A 22,567-nucleotide genomic window follows, 5' to 3' on the forward strand; every position below is an offset into this window, starting at 1 on the left:
CTACAATCGCTGCAAGCGTTGGGCGGAAAGACCACTGACGATATCGAATCGATTCGTCATGCGACGCAATGAATACAACAAGTAAAAACTAGCGAAAACCACTTAAATTCCATAACATTTTGATAGTACCAATAGTTCGCATATCTCGTACCTGGACAAATAAGGTCTGGTCCAATCCACGTCCCATTTTCAGCACACCTCTTTATTGTTGCACCAATCGCTTCAGATCCTTCCTTACAAAAGAACCTGCATTCAGTGTCATATAACATCTCTGTGTTATTGGTGTTACATCCCAAGAGGACACCATTCCTCGGTAATGACAAGGTCGGGCACTTTAACGCTGAAGAAGAAATCCGATTATAATTAGCATGACACTCATCTTTCGAGTACATCACAACCTGGCATTTAATTCTGACTATAGAGAGAAATAAGTTCAGCGTAAGCCATGCAGACATTTGATGTCGGGTAGAAATGGTTCTCCGATCCCCGGCTAAAAAATTTACGCTTAACACGGCATGTAGTGTCTTTTATAAATGTATATGAGGCAAACAAAATAGTAAGACCAAAATCAAAACTAGAACAGTGTCAAATAAACATGATTTTAAAAAGCTCACAATCAGGTATAACAAGGAGATAGTTTGGAGTTTCATAACTCTCGCATTTCATCAACTATCGACTGAAGAATTACCTCTCTTTTTGGTTTTAGAAAAAAAGGAGAACTAAATGAACTGGAATAATTATATTGGTTGGCCGAATTCTTAGACACAGCCCTGTGTTAGAACTGAGCTGCAAATGCAATTTATCATCAGCGATGTACAGTTGATGACTAAAAAATAGAAAGAAGCTGAGATAAACTAACATTTTTTGCACAATCAGTTATCAACGACTTCTTGTTCGTTTTGACTTATGAACATTACTCTTTCTATCCGATAAACTTTGGGAACCTACTTTTACAAACAAAGTTCTGTCCACTCCAAATTCCATCGTACTGACACCTTCTGACTTGAGATCCTGATCCTACATAGCCATTATTACACGTGAACCGACAGACGGTACCGTTATATAATGGGAAATTTCCTGGACATCCATATCTTTTTCCATGAGTTGGTGGAGACAGTACTGGACATGTGATCTCTGTAATACAACACACATAGATAATAATCAATATGGTTATAACATAATTAAAAGTTTTATTAACTTTCAAAAGCAAGAAGCCAAATAAAAATGTTGATTAAATGAAACATTTAAACTAAATTTTTCTTTTTCCAATTTACATTCACCTTCGCATGCAGGTAAGGAGTTGATAATACTAAATAGCCTAGGAATACGTTTACAAAGACCATTTCGATCCCCTTAGAGACTTTCCTAGACCTCCTAAAGATGAAAACAAAATTTGGGCAGACTGCCCTAAAATCAATGACTCTTATGAACTGGAATGTGCTATCAAGAAATCGAAAGTCAAAAACACTTGCTTCTTTCAAAATCAACCGGTGTTCGCAAACTCGTTGAATAATGACGTCACCATTCATTTACGCAGAACACTTATTGGAGAATTCTCATGGTTCCTTAGAAACGCTCGACCATTTTACCACGTTCCTATATGTACTTGTATGCTTTTGTTCAAACATTCCCCTAAGAAGAGTCCTAGATAGCTCTAAGGAAAAAGAAACTCTTTGCTTTCGGCCTCCTGACGCTATTCACAGTAATGAATGTTCAGATAAAAGATTCAGCTAAATTCAAGATAGTTTAGAACGCAGTTTTGTTAAACATCGCCTAGAAAGCTAATGTTTCTCGCGACATGAACTTACAGTGCCCAATTTATCAACGCGCGGCATAATTTGCAGGTCTAGAACTAGTCGGCTATATTGGCCAAAAGATTTAGCTTTGGGAATACTTGAGTCTCTTTGCAGATTTCAGCTGCTGTCAATCAAACGGTTGGATGCGTAAAGTAAATCCCAAGGTGCGATAGAGTTTACAAGAGCGTGCGAGGCAAGGGTCACTCACTTGAACTTCACGCTCGCGCTCTTTTACTGTGCCGGTTAACGCACAGTATGACCGAGAGCATATTACCGGATTTTTTTTCTCTTTGAAGTCCGGACGGCAAAGAGAAAAACAAACAAATACCCGCCTAAAACAGGCTTACGCCAGAGGGAATAGTTAGATAATTATTCATATTTGGATCCGTTTTGATTAATCAAAACACCTGAAAGAGTCAAGTTTTATTCAATCCATTCAGTTGAATGAGAGATAACATGTCCAAGCATTTGAGACATCAGCCAGGCTTTTACGCGACATTATTCAATGATGTTTGCGATCGTGCCTGTAATTCAAAATACCGCCTAATTGTTGTGGGCGTTTACGAAGTCGAGCGTATATTGTCACAAAACGAGTGAAAGGAGGCAGAGAGAAGTACTTAATTCAATGGCAGAACTACTCCTCGAATGAAAATACATGAGAACCACCCGAAAATTTGCCGGAAGATCTCATCACCGCCTTCGAGAACAGGTCTGTCGATCCGCTTCGTGCCGATGAATGCATTTTTTTAATTAGCTTTTAAATTTAGCACCAGCGTCTCAATAAAAGTCCCGGATATGTCGCTGAGTTCTGGGCGATGAGAACGGCTAAACTTTGTCTTAATAACCGGCCCCTTGAAAATACAGCTTATAAAGTACTAATATCAATATTAAAACGCATATAATTATAATTCTTAAAACTACTTAAGAGTCTAATTTCAGAGTTAGTGTATGGACAGTTAAAACTCGTCAAAGAGAAGGGCCTGTAGTTTTTTTTCGATTTAAAAGTCGCATAGTTCCTCAACTCCCCTGGCAAGGAGTTCCATGCTGCTTCACCTTTGCAGTAAAAATTCCGCTGACCAGAGGTACACTTGTACATGGCAGCGACTCATACTCACTCCCACCAGACACCGAATGTACTGACCTGCCGGTGGTTATTTACAAAATAAAACGGAATATATTACATATCGGTCATTACCAAGCTTCGAGGACCTACTTTGACAAGAATAATTCTGTCCACTCCAAGTTCCATTGCGCTGACATCTTCTTACTTGAGAGCCAGATCCTACATAGCCATCCTTACACGAGAATTGACAGGTTGTATTGTAATACACTGTATTGTGATGCACTGTTGCGTTCCTCGGACATATGGCTCTTGTACCACTGGATGGTGAAGCCACTGGACATGTTATCACTGTGATGAAAAAGGAACAAAACTCAAGTGAAAATCTACCCAACGTAAACACAGGAGGAATGCACTCGACAACAGCCAATTGATTTGCGATTTTTGACCAATTTCTGGTAAGAAACAAAATATGGCCGAAATGCTGTTTTTAGTGAGAACTCTGTGTTAAGTTGCATTTTAAAGCGTATGTCAGCTTCCGAGCCAACTGGGAGATATTTTGTGGAGTTTTAATTTTTAACTGGTATTGGCAACTTTTAGATTTGTAGTTTAAAATTACTGCCTCTCAATTTACATTCAAAACGAAAGGGGTCCATTTTTCTCTTTTGATACTAATCTGACGGTGGAATTATACAAATGTAATTTTACAACCGCTTACATACAGCAATGAAGTAATTAGCGAAAGTGGTCAATGTCGCTTTTGCTTGGGATCATTGTCTATATCGGACTTCAATCACAGGATTAAAGTTCCAAGTTTCAGAAAAACCAGTTCAAGTTTGAATAATTTGATGGCAAACCTGGTAACTACAAGGCGCTATCATTTGCAACGAGACCAAAAAAAGCCTCCCCAGTAGCTTGTGACGGTTACATTACTTTTAACTTTTCCATCGGAGGTATTCAGTCTGTAAACGCTCCCTGATAACCGCCGGTTAGTGGCGAATAAGTCAGACGAGATGAAAGTAAGTCCAAAAAAGTTGACTCCATCTCTTTGAAAAACTTTCCTTCTATTGTTGCCACTATAGTCTATGGACTCTATCAAGTTCCATTGACTCAGCCAGAATATAAGCATTCTTCTTCTATCAAGAGTGATACCAGTTGAATACGGATAATTATGTACCGCTATAGTGACACGCTGTGTTCCGTATAAAGTTGATCTTTCCACCTTAGAAATATTTCCAGTATCAATCCAAAACATCAATCTGTGGAGAAAATCACTCAGCTGCATCGGTTATTATATTTATAAGCAATTTACTTTACCATTTTATCTCAACCTTAGATTTTCATTGAAAAAGTCTCCCTAATTAATAATTGGTTTGCTGGATCTTTCACGCGTTCATACAGTACTTACCCTTGGTGTGGATCAAGAACGATATCGGTTGGTCCAGAGAGCGAAGAGAAAACAATGCGTTTGTTATTTCCATCGAGGTCTGATACCATCATAGTTTTGTTGTGATAACCGGTCCAATACAGCTGCAAGGAGTCCCACTCTACTGCCAAACCATAACAGGAAGTCTCATTGTGGATAACGGTGATGTTTGTGCCGTCCATATTCGAGCGCTGGATACTGGATAGAAAGTTGCACCAAAATATGTAACCCTTATTGTAATGAAAGTCTACATCTATAGCTGATGATAAATTGGAAGCGACTGGAAATATCGACTTGTTGTCGTAATCCAAAGCTAATACGCGGTCTACATTTGCAACCAGAAGACATGGCGAGTTGCACGAATGCCTCATTGCTATGAAAAAGAACAAACAAAGGAAAATAATCGTAAACAACCATAATACATTTTTTTAAAATTCAGTGGCGAATTCATGACGATCGACCTCAAATAAAGATTTGGTACCGGTGAGGAATTACCATATTCCTAATATCTCACCCTTTCTCCCCCCCCCCCCCAAAAAAAAAAATATATATATATATATCTAGATATATATACAGCACAATAAACTTAATATTTCTGTTCTCATAGTCCGTTTTTTTGTCCATGATAAGGGGAATGTACATTTCTACGGGAAAAATGGTTATGAGCCATCATTCTCCCTCCCACTGAGTCGTTTACAAGAATGACAATAGAAAATTCGATTTTAAAATATAAAATGTTTTTGGTGAAGCGTTGCTCAGCCTAGTTCACTTTATCAAGCATGTTCTTTGAACAAGTATGATATTATCAAAAGGACTCCCCAGTCCTGAACACAGAATAAAGACGAAACAAACTTGAATATTAGAGAAATAAGTTTTGCTTCCGTCTCTGAAGGAGGGCACTCAGAGGCACAAACATGTTATGCGCACATTCTCTTTTCTCAATCGATATCCATTATCTGATTGCTTACTACTGGATACAAAGTAATGGAGTCCAGATTTCACATTAGCATGAATTTCAAATTTCCAAAAGTTGATTTATTATGTCAAAAGCGATGTTACATGCAAAAGCACAAAATCTTCTAATATTTTTTTTGATAAAAACGAATGTGGAACTTTTTTTCCGTTTTGTTTTCGATCATAAATCAACTGATCCGAGCGCCAATACATTGGCTCGGCTGCTCCGACCCAAACAAAAGATTACTTAGCTGTTGTTAGATTAATCATGATCAATAACCGCTACAAACCTTGAAAAGGCTACTTACGATCTTGTATCGATTCGTGATGTTAGATCGTAAGTTCTTTGAATTCCTACACACATATGATATACGACGTAGCCATTAGAAAAATGATTGTCACCACGATGTTAGATCAATTGTCGCGATCTACAATCGCAGCCAACCTTGGAAAGACTATTGATGATCTTAAACTGATTCGTCTTCCAAGATCATCAATAGTACAAGGGAGCAACACTCTCCAGAAGTAGGTATTCGTAAATCTTATACCTGCACAGACGAGGTCCACACCACTCCAGGTTCCATTCTCTGAACATTTCCTGACTGTTGAACCGATCTCCTCAGCTCTTTCCTTACAAGAGAACCTACATTCTGCGCCAAGTGACATCTCTGTGGAGTTCGTGTTACATCCCAAGAGTATGCCATTGGTTGGTAAAGTGCATTTAACAGCTGAACAATAAAAATCAATATGATTATCTAATAAATGATCGAACTAACTCTAAAGTGAGATGGTGGTTGCAGTTAAAATCTGTTGGGAGTACCCTTTTTTCAAAGTTTGTCGCACAGTTTTGGAATAAATTTTGAGAATTATTTCCACTTTTCTTTCAAATAAAAAACGAAAAAAACAAGTAACAAACAAACAGGCAGACAGACAACATTACTCCGCACTATTTAATACTCAAACTTCGGCCGATCGAAACTTTGCGATCTGATTTGCTTAGCGGAAAACGTCAATGGCCATTTTCGTAGTTAAAAATAGGAAATATTGAAGTATGATCTTCTCTCCTAAATCATCATACAATTTTTCATCGGAAAGTGAATATACTGTTACTTACTTTGAAAAATAAACTCTCGTCCACTCCAGGTTCCATCGTGTTGACATCTTCTTTCTTGAGAACCATAACCTATGTAGCCATTGTTGCACAAGAACTGACAGACTGTATCATAATTTACACTTGCATTTCCTGGGCATCCAAGTATTGCTCCATCAGTCGGCGCAGGTAACGCCGGACACATTGTTACTGCGAAGAAAAAGAAAATAAAACGTAACAAAAATATCTGGAACTGTTGTTTTTATACAAAAATGATCATTCCAGATAAGAAACCTACACACTTCAAATCAACAACAACAGAAACCTTAGAGAAAAATGTTTCTCGTCTTGTCACGAGCGTGCTCTACTTCCATTTAACTATTTCTTTCGCCCACGGTAGAGTCTCTGTGGCTCAGTGGTAGAGCATCAGAGCGCGGAATCCGAAGGTCTGAGGTTCGATTCCTTATGAAAAATTAGAATTTTTTTCTCTATCCCACGCTCGTGACAAGACGAAAAACATCCTTCTTTATTTCTTTACAGAGCTCAAAACTTACCATCTCACTTATTCTTTTCATAAGCAAAATTTAGGGGCAGATATGGGACTACCTTGAAAAACTTAAATGTTTACATTTTGTCATTAACCGTTTTAGCATTTCAAAATAAACGATGGAGAAAGGGAGCGGTTACAACCTTCAAGAAAAAGAAGCTCTTACTTTTCGACTGCGTTCACTTCCCTCTCTCATTAAGTTTTTCTCCTTCCATCTTCCCGTGCTACATATTTATAAGTGTAGTTTGTTAAGTTGCAACACAAACCTGGTAACTGCAGTGAGCCGTTCAATGCGACGATTCCCCCGGTTAAAATGCCGCCGGTTGTTACATTTCCTACCACTGTTCCATTATAGGCATCCAATTGAGAAACCCAATTTTGATTCCAACCATTGATGAACAAATAGGACGACGTAAAAGTAACTCCACTGAATGACATTCCTGGCCGGTGAAAGAGAAGTTTTCTGCTGTTTCCATTGTAGTCAACGGATTCTATCACGTTCATTCCATTGTCCACCCAGAAAATAAGTTTGTTTCGTCGATCAAGAGTGATACCAAATGGGTGCGTAAGATTGGTCGTTACTATGGCGACACGATTTGTGCCATGTAAAGTTGATTTCTCGATTTTCGGCGGGTTCCCCCAGTCAGTCCAAAACATCAATCTGTCGAATAAGCCATCGCAATTATCTACTCATAAATTTCCCGAGGGTGAGAAAGTGAAACATGCTCGGTCTAAAGGGAGTGGCTTAGGGCAGTAAGGGATGCATAATTTGTCAAGAAAATATGGTATTTATCAAAGAAAACACAGACTAAAGGAGATCCACTTGCGAAGTGGTTCTCACACTTTATCCTAAAAGCTTCACGTCCTATCTCACAGAGTGAATTAGTGGTCAATAAAGTAAAACAGTATTTGTGTCCTTAGAAATGGTTTCCGACCATGTCTAACTATTTATAAAGCTGTAACTTTAAATAGACTGGTTTGCAACCAGTATATAAGGAACTCTCTCTTTGCAAGTTTGAGTTTGGCAAGGTTTGAAAGCCACTATAAATTTTGAGTAAGACTTTAGATGGACCCTTAAATTCATGCTTCCCTGTGGTCTGTAATTCGATATGAGCCGCTCCTGATCGCAAACTTCCTCCCATCGAATACCCTTAATACTTGTTATTCAGATGTGATCTTCGAGTTATGAGATCCGCCTTCTACATGTTACATGAAGCATCTTATGTACCTTCCAAAGGAGATCCCTTTGGGTTGTCAACGGTACCATTACATGCATAGGAATTATTTATGAGTCTAGGGTAAGGGAAAAGACATTAAGATTGTTTTTCTTGACTTAAATCGTCATATTATCACTTCTTACATTATTCCAATATTACAGCACTTGAATGCCACTTGCCTCTAGTTTTACAGAATATTTACTACATTATTACGTATCGGTGAATTTTACTTCTTATGTATATTTACCCCTTGTGTAGGTCGAGAACAATTCCGTCCGGCCTTTCAGCTTTTGATGACCAGAGAATTCTTTTGTGATTTCCCTGAAAGTCTGATACCGATATGGTACCATTTGTTGAATCGGTCCAATACAATTTTAATGAGTTCCATTCCACTGCTAGACCCCAACAGTACCCTGTGTCGTTGTGGATAATTCTAATATTTGTGCCGTCCATATTGGAGCGCTTGATGTTTCGGTCTCCTATATCACTCCAAAATATGTAGCCCAAGTTGTAATGAAAGTCTAAAGCTGCAGCCTTGGTCAAATTGGAAATTACTGAATAACTTGTCTTATTACCGAAGTCCAAAGCCAATATGTGGTCATAACTGGGAACCAAAAGACATGGATGATTGCAAGCACGTCGTCTCAGTTCTACAGGAAATAATAAAAAAGGCAAATTACTCGAATAGCAATACTTTTTATACCTGTACTGATTTCTGTCGATTATAAAAAGCAATCAACGCCTTTTAAATTGTTTTGACTGGTATTTATGGTTACTTAGTTTTAAGTGAAAGAAAAACGAAAAAGGTGATGAGGCACAACCCCTGTATTAAATCACATTGCCTGAAATGCGGGAGCCAATCGATAACTATCAATCCAAATTAAACTGAATTTGATTCATTTAATTGAAGAGCACAATAATTGATATTTCTCGATTGAAAATACCAATTGATAATTAATTCGTATGGACCGATATTGTTAAAAGACGAAATTGGTATCAAGCAGGAACTTTTCTTTCTATGTAATTCTAACTTAACTAGGTGTTGGGAATATAAATGAAAATACTATGCCTATGTATATCGTAAGCTATTCAGCAAAAACTATAAAAGTTAGTTGATCATCTATTTAACAAATAGAGAAGCCTTGACTGTGCTCTGTTCTGTTGTAAAGCACGCAGGAAGCGGCTAGAGCACGAAAGAAGTGTAGGGGGAAACACGAGACGTAGTCGAGTGTTTCTCCCTACTTCTTGAGTGCTCTAGCCGCTTCCTAAGTGCTTTACAACAGAACAGAGTACCGTCAAGGCTTCTCTATTTGTTTTATAATAAAGAATCCGTTAAATTCCACAAGAATTATTTTCAATTTTCAAAACAAATCGCTACAATAAGCCAATCAGAATTCCTGTTAGAATGTTTCAAATAATCTGATTGGCTGTACAAGACTAAAGCTGTCAAAAGTGTCAAACCATCAAAGTTCATATTCTGCAATAGTTTACAAACTAAAATAGCTCAGCATGTCGAATTTAACACTTTTGCCTGAAGTTTTTTAGTTTCTAATACAGGATCTGAAAGTGAAATGCTCAGTGAAATTCTGCCCAATCGTGGCTCACAAAAATACGCAAGTTATTTCACATGACAAGTAGAAAACAAACTGTTCAAGGCGAGTGTATTATGAATGAACAACAGCCGAATTCACTAAGACAAAAAGATCACTCGGAATGACAGCGCCGTAAAACTCGGTTGCAGTGACTGATCTGGCCTTCCACTTAACGCATCGGAAAGGTAATCAGGGCAAGCTGTAATTTTTTCACTCGAAGGGTAGTCGATTTAGTTCCTGAGGCTTGCTCCACTGCGATGACCGAAGATCGCCATGATTAGCTAGCCGCGATAGGCCTTAAGTCGCTCTGACACCATCATGATTAGTATGAATTTTAACAGTTATGCCAGGTTATATTTTTCATAATTCCTGTTTTTTTCTATTTTAAATCGAAACTTAATATACTATATAAGTGTTAGCTGTGTTTGATTTTTATTACCGTACGTAAACTCGCAATCTAACTGAGCGTGAAAACCGTTAAAAAAACTCGGACTGTCTATCTTGTTTTATCTTTGAGGATTTTTGTCTCTGCTCACGTTACAGTAACGTAAATTACTGCGCCTGGCATTTTTGCAAACCTTTGCTCGCTTGTTCCGAAATTTCACTTTTATTAACGAAAGAAAAGCTAGAAAGAAGTCCCGGAAAAGATCGGACATAGTACGATTTGGCAGATGGCGTGACAGCTTTAGCTCAGTTCTATGCTCTATACTCTCATAGAGCATGCTCTTTCAACCAATGACAGTACGTGTTATATCCGAGCTTTATTATAATATGCTCTTAGAGACCTAGTTTAGCAACCAGATTAATTGTTATCTTTTTATATTTTGTTTCCTTACAGATTTTCATTTTGGGTAAACCTCATGTCGAATTCACGATCAGGAAAGAATTCTGTTATTCTAATTTCAGCCCTTTTTTTCAAACCTCTTTCGCTCAAGGTGACTTTATGTGAAATAAATCGTGGCTTTCATCCTCCGCACTGAATTTATAATCAGACTGCTTCTTCGAAGAGCACGTAGCTCGTTTAGAAGCGGTTCCCTAGGTACCCCCTTTGTTCCCTAATCGTTCTGTTTACTGTTATTGTTATGTAACGGTCTTTGAAAGCTCTTTTCTCTGTGGATCTCCATGTATGTGTAATGTGCAAATATCGTTTTTATTTTAAAAGATCTTAACTGGGAATGTATGCAATTTTACTGAGGTAGAAAGTCAATTTGTAAAGAGTCAACATCTCGAAGGAACATACTAGGTATGCAAGATCCACATTACGTAACTTGATGTGATTCGTTAGTAAAGTGTGACACGATTACCATGGACAATGATTGACAGCCCATTAACTATCACCCTAATGGATCTGAGTTAGTGTTCCATGCTTTAAGGTAGTTTAAAAAGTGAATACAGAATAAAGACGAAACCAGCTTGAGTGTTAGAGAAATAAGGTTTGCTTCGAACTATGAAAGAGGGCACTCAGAGGCGCAAACCTGTTGTGCGCACATTCTCTTTTCTCAATTGATACTCATTATTTGATTGTTTATTATTTGATACGAAATAATGGAGTTAAGGTTTTACATTAGCATAAATTTCAAATTTAGAAAGATTGATTTATTGATTATGTAAAAAGCGTTGTCACATGCAAAAGCACAAAATCTTAAATTTTTAATGAAGTCGGGTTTCTCACAACAAAAGAAAGCGGAATTGTTTATGCCGTTTCGTTTTTATGGCAGTTGTGTTATTATCAGTAAGACAGTTTTTCAAGGTCAAAGTCTGACATCACTTCACTTAATCTGCGGACTGCAAAGCAAATCTAAAAATACTGAGATTTTGGTTTTATATTATTTATATTATTTTATTATGTGTTAGGCCTCTTTTTCAATAGCGACATTTAATGCCATTTGCAATGCATCGTCGTTTTTCTCTTTCTTTGACATCTCACTTTGTTTTCATACCGCAAATATTGGAAAGTAAAGACCTTCTGTAACGCAACGATCGAGGTCCATGGTTGTGAACAAATTATTAGCATGCATTCCTTTCGATGAGACCGAATTCTTTGCAACAGGACTCCGTTGGAATCTATCTTTGCTAAGTTTTATGTTTTGATTGCCGATATCTTTTTTCCCTAAGGCACAGAGCCTAAATCAGTGAACTCGATCGGGGTCGGAAGTATAATAACAATGAAGAACAGATTCCCAAAGTTTCCATCATGTCATTATTGCATTAGATTCCACTACTCCGTGTACGGATATCCCTTTCCTTCGATTGCAGTGATCAGTAGCCGAAAAAAGAAAAGGTTACAACAAATCCGAATAAAAGGGCCGGTTGTTGTCACCGCTTCAACTTTCAACTTCTAAGTGAGCGTGCCATGGCTTGTATTTAAACAATTTCGGTTCGTTTTGAACAGGAAATGATTACTTGTCAAAAATCTGTGGCCAACCTGAAGAAGCAGATACCTCCTGAAAGCAAGCGAGACTTGAGATGAAGATTGTGCTCCAAAGCAGAAAAACCCTCTTGAGTCCTTTCATGTCTACGTTTGTTATTGTGCGCCGAGTAGGGTAAGACGGCTTCATTCTGAGAAATTTTAGTCATGGATATCGTAACACGTAAGAGAGGGGCCTGGGTAGAATTCAAATAGGACGTGAACTGGGCGATAACGCTCTGCTGGACTTACTGGTAGATAAGTTTTGACAAAGCCCCCGATGAAACTTCAGGAAAATACTATGTTTTTAATTACTCCTATAAAATAGATCTCGGTTCAAAAGGGCTTAAATGGCCTTGTATGTTCGTATATGCAGTGGTGGGACGTTAGTGGGGGGGATGGGCGATTGAATTTTTATATATGGGTATTATTTGTCTCGCATCCCCGTTAGAATCAGAAAAGTGATAACTGAGTACTATTGAGTTCAGAGACTGAATACATTAAACCACAAATGTCTCAAATAAACTCGAGCCAAGTATACGGCCTTGGTCATCAACGAGTGCTCTTTAAGCTCCATGGTAGATCATCGAACCGTGAATTCCGAAGGTCTGTGGTTCGATTTGTCAAAGCGGACTCAGATTTTTCCTTCGTTCAGCATTTGTGACAAATTAACAACATGTTTCTTCGTCAACAGTAGAACTCAAAATTTATTATATGTGACCCTCCGCGGGATTCAGGGAATAAGATGAACGCACGCACACGGCACGCTCGCACGCTAAAACAAAAGAACTAGCTTTTAACACGAGATCTTTATTTCGCACGAATATATGATATCTTCACACGCTTGAAGATCACTGTTGCTATAGTTATATATGAAAATCGCGCCTTTCGATGTATTGCCTTCGACTTTGAGAAACATTTACGCTTACTTTTTTTGTTATTATTTTTTATTTCATCATGTAAAGTGTTTAGTTTGTGCAAGCTCCTTACGTTATGCCATTGAACGTTTTTCTCACTCTTTGTCTTGCGTTGAACATTATTTACTGCAGTCCATCAGCAACAATGAAGAACTCCGAACGCTCGTAATAGCGAGCTTAATGCTTTAACTCATAACATACCTTTGCGTAGTCTTCTCCTCAGTGATGTAGTCAGATATGGCCTCTCAGCGTTGTATTATACCCAGGTTCGCAGGCTTTCTGGAATATGCCTTGAACTTTGTGAACAGGACAAGCCAGGCGCGATAAGTCAGGGTAGGCGAGGACCTGAGGAAAAAGTACGCAGACGGCAGCCGGGGTAGGGTATGTGGGAAAGGGTTATATGTCTCATTCAGGATATTGTAAGCGGTCCTGAATCATCTGCTCGAGGAAGGACCCACCCAGCACAGTCCCTGCTGAAAGACCTGAAGGAGAGTTAGAGATATTATCGAGAGTAAGTGAAAGTAAACAGAACGCATTTCGCATGGCTAATTTGGAGTATACAGCTTCTTTACGTTCAGGTATACTGAAACAATATTTTCCCCCTCACGATACTCAAGCTTCTCGTATTTGCACCTCGGGAAATCTCGGCTTGTTAAGATGATAACTATTATTCCTAAACATCTACATGAGTATGCAAACCTTCAAGCTATGTAGAGAGTTTTCAAACATCGATCTGCAGATATTGTATCATTGTGTACTTACCACTCGTTGGATCTATAACCGAGACAAGCTATCATCATCATCATAACGTAAATCTCGTCCTTATAAATGTTTTTTTCAGCTCAATCGTTGGCAATCTACAGTGAGTTCATAGCTATTCTGTATAAATTAAAGACTTTATAATTCATACTTACCAAATCAACAGCGATATCGTAACAACGGCTTAAGATGTAAACAGGACCAAGCCCTCAAGAAAGTTAGAATTTATAGTAGAAGTGTAATATAGCGAACCTGCACATGCTGCCGCTTATTCAATATTGATATCATTGAGAAGATTGAATACGGCGGGATAATGGCAAATGTATCGTCACTGAGTCTTAAACACATAAAGACAGAGACGATCCATTACGCAATTGTAAATCGAGTGATATATGTGCAGATGCACACTATCAGCTGACAGAACCCATACATAAGACTGTTGCGATGTTGTTTGATTGATTGTCATGACCTACAACTGCTTCAGCCTTATGAAGACTATTGACGACCCTATATCGATTCGTGATCCAGGGTCGTCAAGTTATTAGATCTCTTTCACCGTACATTGATTGATCCATGTACAGAAATATGAGATCAACCGCGTGGCCCCGAGAATTAACGGATGCAACGATGTTAGGTCGACTATCGCGATCTACAATCGCTGCAAGCGTTGGGCGGAAAGACCACTGACGATATCGAATCGATTCGTCATGCGACGCAATGAATACAACAAGTAAAAACTAGCGAAAACCACTTAAATTCCATAACATTTTGATAGTACCAATAGTTCGCATATCTCGTACCTGGACAAATAAGGTCTGGTCCAATCCACGTCCCATTTTCAGCACACCTCTTTATTGTTGCACCAATCGCTTCAGATCCTTCCTTACAAAAGAACCTGCATTCAGTGTCATATAACATCTCTGTGTTATTGGTGTTACATCCCAAGAGGACACCATTCCTCGGTAATGACAAGGTCGGGCACTTTAACGCTGAAGAAGAAATCCGATTATAATTAGCATGACACTCATCTTTCGAGTACATCACAACCTGGCATTTAATTCTGACTATAGAGAGAAATAAGTTCAGCGTAAGCCATGCAGACATTTGATGTCGGGTAGAAATGGTTCTCCGATCCCCGGCTAAAAAATTTACGCTTAACACGGCATGTAGTGTCTTTTATAAATGTATATGAGGCAAACAAAATAGTAAGACCAAAATCAAAACTAGAACAGTGTCAAATAAACATGATTTTAAAAAGCTCACAATCAGGTATAACAAGGGGATAGTTTGGAGTTTCATAACCCTCGCATTTCATCAACTATCGACTGAAGAATTACCTCTCTTTTTGGTTTTAGAAAAACTCAATGGTTATTGACTGCGTGTGTAGGAGAACTAAATGAACTGGAATAATTATATTGGTTGGCCGAATTCTTAGACACAGCCCTGTGTTAGAACTGAGCTGCAAATGCAATTTATCATCAGCGATGTACAGTTGATGACTAAAAAATAGAAAGAAGCTGAGATAAACTAACATTTTTTGCACAATCAGTTATCAACGACTTCTTGTTCGTTTTGACGTATGAACATTACTCTTTCTATCCGATAAACTTTGGGAACCTACTTTTACAAACAAAGTTCTGTCCACTCCAAATTCCATCGTACTGACACCTTCTGACTTGAGATCCTGATCCTACATAGCCATTATTACACGTGAACCGACAGACGGTACCGTTATATAATGGGAAATTTCCTGGACATCCATATCTTTTTCCATGAGTTGGTGGAGACAGTACTGGACATGTGATCTCTGCAATACAACACACATAGATAATAATCAATATGGTTATAAAATAATTGAAAGTTTTATCAACTTTCAAAAGCAAGAAGCCAAGTAAAAACGTTGATTAAATACAGCATTTAAACTCAATTTTTTCTTTTTCCAATTTGCATTTACCTTCGCATGCAGGTAAGGAGTTGATAATACTAAATAACCTAGGAATACGTTCACAAAGATCATTTCCATCCCTTTAGAGACTTTCCTAGACCTCCTAAAGATAAAAACAAAATTTGGGCAGACTACCCTAAAATCAATGGCTCTTATGGACTGGAATTTACTATCATGAAATCGAAAGTCAAAAACACTTGCTTCTTTCAAAATTAACCGGTGTTCGCAAACTCGTTGAATAATGACGTCACCATTCGTTTACGCAGAAGACTTATTGGAAAATTCTCATGGTTCTTTAGAAACGTTCGACCATTTTCCCACGTTCCTATATGTACTTATATGCTTTTATTCAAACACTCCCCTAAAAAAGGTCCTAGATAGCTCTAAGGAAAAAGAAGCTCTTTGCTTTCGCTCTCTTGACGCTATTCACAGTAATGAATGTTCAGATAAAAGATTCAGCTAAATTCAAGATAGTTTAGAACGCGGTTTTGTTAAACATCGCCTAGAATGCTATTGTTTCTCGCGACATGAACTTACAGTGCCCAATTTATCAACGCGCGGCATACTAATTTGCAGGTCCAGAACTAGTCGGCTGTGATTGGCCAACAGATTTAGCTTGGGGAATACTTGAGTCTCTTAGCAGATTTCAGCTGCTTTCAATCAAACGGTTGGATGCGAGGCACGGGTCACTCACTTGAACTTCACGCTCGCGCTCTTTTACTGTGCCGGTGAACGCAATAATGACCGAGAACATATTACCGGATATTTTTCTCTTTGAAGTCCGGACGGTAAAGAGAAAAAAAAACAAACACCCGCCTAAATAGGGTACAAATAAACATACAAGTGAATGATGATTTTAGATATATGAAAATTCATCTCTCCACCGCACCGCGGTGGAGAGATGAAATTAAGAGATCCTCGCAGCTAAGAACACTACTGAAACGAGTAGTTGAAAATAGGACCTGAAAAAAATTCAGGCCCGTTCGGGATTTGAACCCATGACCTCTGCGATACCGGTGCAGCGCTCTACCAATTGAGCTAACAAGCCAACTGGGTGCTGGTCAATGAATTGGGTGTTCCCGTACGGGCCTGAATTTTTTTCAGGTCCAATTTACAACTACTCGTTTCAGTAGTGTTCTTAGCTGCGAGGATCTCTTAATTTCATCTCTCCACCGCAGTGCAAATATATGAATTTTCATCATCATCCGCCTAAATAATTATCTAACTATTCCCTCAGGCTTACGCCTGAGTGAATAGTTAAATAATTATTCATATTTGGATCCGTTTTCATTAATCAAAACATCTAAAAAAGTTAAGTTTTATTCAATCCATTCAGTTGAATGAGAGATGACATGTCCAAGCATATGAGACATCAGCCAAGCTTTTACGCGACATTATTTAATGATGTTTGCGATCGTGCCTGTAATTCAAAATACCGCCCAATTGTTATGGGCGTTTACGAAGTCGAGCGTATTGTCACAAAACGAGTGAAAGGAGGCAGAGAGAAGTACTTAATTCAATGGCAGAACTACTCCTCGAGTGAAAATACGTGGGAACCACCCGAACATTTGCCGGAAGATTTCATCACCGCCTTCGAGAACAGGTCTGTCGATCTGCTTCGTGCCGATGAATGCATTTTTTTAATTAGCTTTTAAATTTAGCACCAGCGTCTCAATAAAAGTCCCGGATATGTCGCTGAGTTCTGGGCGATGAGAACGGCTAAACTTTGTCTTAATAACCGGCCCCTAGAAAATACAGCTTATAAAGTACTAATATCAATATTAAAACGCATATAATTATAATTCTTAAAACTACTTAAGAGTCTAATTTCAGAGTTAGTGTATGGACAGTTAAAACTCGTCAAAGAGAAGGGCCTGTAGTTTGTTTTTCGATTTAAAAGTCGCATAGTTCCTCAACTCCCCTGGCAAGGAGTTCCATGCTGCTTCACCTTTGCAGTAAAAACTCCGCTGACCAGAGGTACACTTGTACACGGCAGCGACTCATATTCACTCCCACCGGACACCGAATATACTGACCTGCCGGTGGTTATTTACAAAATAAAACGGAATATATTGCATATCGGTCATTACCAAGCTTCGAGGACCTACTTTGACAAGAATAATTCTGTCCACTCCAAGTTCCATTGCGCTGACATCTTCTTACTTGAGAGCCAGATCCTACATAGCCATCCTCACACGAGAACTGACAGGTTGTATTGTAATACACTGTATTGTGATGCACTGTTGCATTCCTCGGACATATGGTTCTTGTACCACTGGATGGTGAAGGCACTGGACAAGTTACCACTGTGATGAGAAAGGAACAAAACTCAAGTGAAAATCTACCCAACGTAAACACAGGAGGAATGCACTCGACAGCAGCCAATTGATTTTCGATTTTTGACCAATTTCTGGTAAGAAACAAAATATGGCCAAAATGCTGTTTTTAGTGAGAACTCTGTGTCAAGTTGCATTTTAAAGCGTATGTCAGCTTCCGAGCCAATTGGAAGATATTTTGTCGAGTTTTAGCTTTTAATTGGTATTTGCAACGTCTAAATTTGTAGTTTATAATTATTGCCTCTCCCTTGACATTCAAAACGAAAGGGGTCCATTTTTTTATTTTGATACCAATCTGACAGTGGAATTATACAAATGTAATTTTACAACCACTTACATACAGCAATGAATTAATTTGTGAGAGTGATCAATGTCGCTCAGTTTTGCTCGGGATCATTTTTTAGATCTTCAAACACAGGATTAAAGTTCCAAGTTCCAGAATAACCAGTTCAAGTTTGAATAATTTGATGGCAAACCTGGTAACTGCAAGGAGCTATCATATGCAACGAGATCATAAAAGCCTCTCCAGTAGCTTGTGACGGTTACATTACTTTTCACTTTTCCATCGGAGGGATTCAGTCTGTAAACGATTTCTGATGACCAATGGTTAATGGTGAATAAATCAGACGAGATGAAAGTAATCCCCTGAAAGTCGACTCCACCTCTTTGAAAAACTATCCTTCTATTGTGGCCATTATAGTCTATGGATTCTATTGAGTTCCATTTACTCAGCCAGAATATCAGCTTTCTTCTTCTATCAAGAGTGATACCAGCTCGATGATTATTATTATGCACCGCTAAAGTAACACGCTGTGTTCCGTATAGAGTTGATCTTTCCACCTTAGAAATATTTCCCGTATCAATCCAAAACATCAATCTGTGGAGGAAATCACTCAGCTGCATCGGTTATTGGATTTATCAGCAATTTACTACACAAATTCATCTCAACCTTAGATTTTCATTGGAAAAATCTCCACTAATAATTAATTGGTTTGCGGGATCGTCCACTCGTTCATACAGTACTTACCCTTGGTGTGGATCAAGAACGATATCGGTTGGTCCCAACAGCGAAGAAACAACAGTGCGTTTGTTATTTCCGTCGCGATCTGATACCATTATAGTTTGAAAATAACTAGTCCAGTACAGCTGGAATGAGTCCCACTCTACTGCCAACCCACGGCACGGCACTCCATAGTGGATAACTGTGATGTTTGTGCCATCCATATTCGAGCGCTGGATAAGTCCCATAACACACCAAAATATGTAGCCCTGGTTGTAATGAAAATCTACATCTCTAACGAGTGGTAAAGTGGAAACGACTGGAAATATCGACTTGTTGTCGTAATCCAAAGCTAATACGCGGTCAAAATCTGCAACCAGAAGACATGGCGAGTTGCACGGATGCCTCAGTGCTAAGGAAAAGAACACGCGAAGGAAAATAATGGTAAAACGATCAGTCCATAAAATATTTTATAAAACAATTTAGACGCGATTTAATGATAGTCGATCTCAAATACAGATTTAGTACTGCTGGGGAATTGTCGCATTCCTCACATCCCCGACGAACAAAACAAAACCAAAAAAATCCCTGGACTCAGCACGATAAACGTAATATTTCTGATCTCATAGTCCGTTTTTTCGCTCGTGATAAAGGGGAAAGTCCATTTTTCTGTGGGAAAAACGGTTAGGAGCCATCCTTCTTCTTTCCGCTAAGTCGTTAAGAAGAACGGCAATGCATAACTATTTTCAAAATATCAAATGTTTTTGGTGTCGCGTTGTTCCGTCTTTTCCACTCTATTAAGCATGTTCTTTGAACAAGTATGATATTATCTAAAGGACTCCCCAGTTATGAGTAGAGAATAAGGACAAAACCAACTTGAGCGTTAGAGAAATAAGTTTTGCTCCAGACTATAAAGGAGGGCTCTCAGAGGTGCTACATGTTACGTGCGCATTCTCGAAGTAATGGAGTTTAGATTTCATATTAGCATGAATTTCAAATTTGGAAAAGTTGATTTATCACATAAACTGTGGTGTTATACAGGGATTTCCGGCCCTGAGAAAAGCCGTAACAACACACGTGAAAAAATATCGTTTTTTTTCACGTGTGTTAATATAGCCAATCAGCTGCTGACACGTCACTCGCCTTGGGCGCCACTCGGTCAGGTTGATGAATTAATGGCAAAGCCTTCACCATTCTTAATACAAGTTTTTCGTCGGAGCTTTCTCGAATTATGGCGGCTAAAACACTAAAAAATCCGTATCGCTGACAGACAGTGAGGTTCAAACTTTCCTAGAAAGGGAACAAAACCAATATACTAAAAGAAAAACCGAAAGTTGCGTATTCAGTGGCTTTAGTGTCAGCATTTCTCTCGTCTGAGAATGAAAATCGACAACTGGAAGATTTGCCACCAGGACAAAGTCAATAAATGAGAATTTTGAGAATTGAAAATTACGACCATTGTTGTTTTGTAATCATGATTCAACGCATTTTTCCATCTTAGGAGTAAGCGCCAACGCACTCTAAGATTGTTATTCGAGGATTGTCGATTCATTTATTTTCATTCAGAAATGAAGTCGGCTTTTCTTGCCAGTAAAGGGTTATTGCGTTTAAATGATAAAGACAATCAAATCAAATCAAAACTCGTGTTCAACTCGACATCTCACTCGTTCGCTGCGCTCACTCGTGCTCTTTATAGGAGACTTTAAAAAAATGACAAATGATGGCAACCTTTTTCTTTTATTTTTTTTGTCAACAGTGTTTACACTAGTGATTAGTGCTATATCTCATTTGAAAGAGGACAAAATTAGCTTTTCAGAAAAAATATATTTTGCCTCCAAAAATCCATGGATTTTAAATCATGCTAAAAAATGGCATACAATTTGCATAAATTATCGTACAACTTTTGACTCTGAAACAGCCTGGGCCTGAATGGATTGGAGTTACAAGGAAACATTTCAAGATAAAATATTCCTTATCTTATGGGCAAGACATCCAGAGAGTCTGGCTGAAAAAGAAACTAACATTAATTAGCATAAAATATCATCAAAATTTGAACTGTGAATTAAGTGATACCCAAATAATATAAAGTAATGAGGCAAAAATTAACTAAAGAGGTTCCTTGTTATATGGGCAACATCTCCATAAAAATTGGTTGGAAAATAACAAATCTGAGATGTGTTACACATATTTAGTGAACACTGATTGACATACTGACTAATTAGTCTGACCTCATCATCACCCCAAGCCCAAATTTACTAATCCCTCTTGAAGTCTACAGCGCAACCATTGGACCTATATTTCTTTGTTTGACTTCTGAAATTTTGCCTTGAAACAGGGACAAATGAGATAATCAACCTCAAAATACATAAAGCGCAACATATATCGAAAGCCTTTCACTTACAATGCACCACCAGTATTTTTCAAGAGTAAAACAATTCAGAAGTGAAACCGGAAACTGTCATTTTATATCATTCCACTCATTCTTGAGCATAATTTGTTTGTTTTGTGAATTTTCGGCATGCAACAAGTAGAACCACATCTAAAAAACATACAAAACATATAAGATAATGTAAAGGTCGATATATATACAACTATCGTTTTAAAAATAAAATATTTAATTTGATTTAGTTCGGACGCACACTGCGTCATTCGATCTGTCATCGGCTGGTAATTTAGACCGTTGCGTTCTAACATTCCATCGAAGATTATTTTCTCGGTCGCTTGAAAATCATGTTTGATCACAATATATATTGATTTTCATTCACAAAGATACATTTAAAGGTTTGTTTCAAGGCAAAAAAACAAGGATTCGTTACAGATTACTTACCTCGATTCTTCGCTAGGATTTTCCAGTTTTCTATCTAATTAGGATTCCTCATCGCTAGAGATACCACCATGCTCACTTCCATCGTCAAAAATCATCTCTAAAGCCTTAGCTACGCTGTATCTCTAGCGTTTCGCATCGGACGCCATTATCGCAGATTGAAATCGTACGCAAGTGATTTTCGGATCGGGCTCCCGAGGTCACGTTTGATAGTTCGGAGCTAAAACTCGACATGTGATTGGCTTAGAATGTTTACATACTACAGCCGGAATTTCAGAGCGATCGGATGTAATCCGAGCATTTCCGAAAAGGTCAACGTCATCGTGCAATTTTGCATGATCGGCCCCAGGGCTTGACCACGAAGTTAAGCACTCGAAGAGAAATTCCATATCTACGCACGCCCATGTAATATTCTCTATTTATTACGTCAAAAGCAATGTTACGTGCAAAAGCACAACATCTTCTGATATTTTTATGGCAGTTGTATTACTACACGAGACAGTTTTTCAAGGTCAAAGTCTGTCTCAGAATCTCATCAATTCACTTAATCTGCTAATTGCAAAGCAAGTCTAAAAATACTGTAATTTTGGTTTTATATTATTTATCTTTGTCAGGTGTTAGCCCTCTTTTTCAACGACAATACATAATCTGCAAGGCGTTGATTTGTGTCTGTCTTTCTTTAACATCTCACTTTGTT

The 22,567-nt window shown here is 38.3% G+C and overlaps 3 protein-coding genes across 4 annotated transcripts in view; all 3 read right to left on the bottom strand.

The window, feature by feature from the left end:
- LOC136284111 (E-selectin-like) lies at positions 1-3,512 on the bottom strand. The gene is given in 5 exon segments (XM_066173929.1): positions 1-90; positions 93-340; positions 949-1,134; positions 3,010-3,207; positions 3,491-3,512. Coding segments are annotated over 5 exon segments (744 nt in total).
- Positions 3,072-22,567, bottom strand: part of LOC131795293 (low-density lipoprotein receptor-related protein 6-like) — a 26,320-nt gene continuing 6,824 nt past the window's right edge. Inside the window, exons 1-8 of one of the 2 annotated variants that reach the window (XM_066174327.1) lie at positions 13,208-13,346; positions 8,338-8,740; positions 7,140-7,534; positions 6,351-6,536; positions 5,785-5,964; positions 4,265-4,655; positions 3,714-4,115; positions 3,072-3,207 (exon numbers count right to left, since the gene is read on the bottom strand). In XM_066174327.1, coding sequence (XP_066030424.1) covers positions 3,734-4,115; positions 4,265-4,655; positions 5,785-5,964; positions 6,351-6,536; positions 7,140-7,534; positions 8,338-8,543 — 1,740 coding nt within the window. In that variant the 5' untranslated portion in view covers positions 8,544-8,740; positions 13,208-13,346 and the 3' untranslated portion in view covers positions 3,072-3,207; positions 3,714-3,733. Of the gene's footprint in view, positions 3,208-3,713; positions 4,116-4,264; positions 4,656-5,784; positions 5,965-6,350; positions 6,537-7,139; positions 7,535-8,337; positions 8,741-13,207; positions 13,347-22,567 lie in introns of those variants that run through there. The other variant, XM_066174326.1, reaches the window with a different exon arrangement.
- Positions 14,471-22,567, bottom strand: part of LOC131795314 (low-density lipoprotein receptor-related protein 8) — an 8,977-nt gene continuing 880 nt past the window's right edge. Inside the window, exons 2-6 of the mRNA XM_066174328.1 lie at positions 19,074-19,458; positions 18,523-18,923; positions 17,819-18,016; positions 15,387-15,572; positions 14,471-14,754 (exon numbers count right to left, since the gene is read on the bottom strand). Coding sequence (XP_066030425.1) covers positions 14,471-14,754; positions 15,387-15,572; positions 17,819-18,016; positions 18,523-18,923; positions 19,074-19,458 — 1,454 coding nt within the window. The remainder of the gene's footprint in view (positions 14,755-15,386; positions 15,573-17,818; positions 18,017-18,522; positions 18,924-19,073; positions 19,459-22,567) is intronic.

Source organism: Pocillopora verrucosa, chromosome 11, assembly GCF_036669915.1.
Source record: "Pocillopora verrucosa isolate sample1 chromosome 11, ASM3666991v2, whole genome shotgun sequence".
Classification (NCBI taxonomy): domain Eukaryota; kingdom Metazoa; phylum Cnidaria; class Anthozoa; order Scleractinia; family Pocilloporidae; genus Pocillopora; species Pocillopora verrucosa.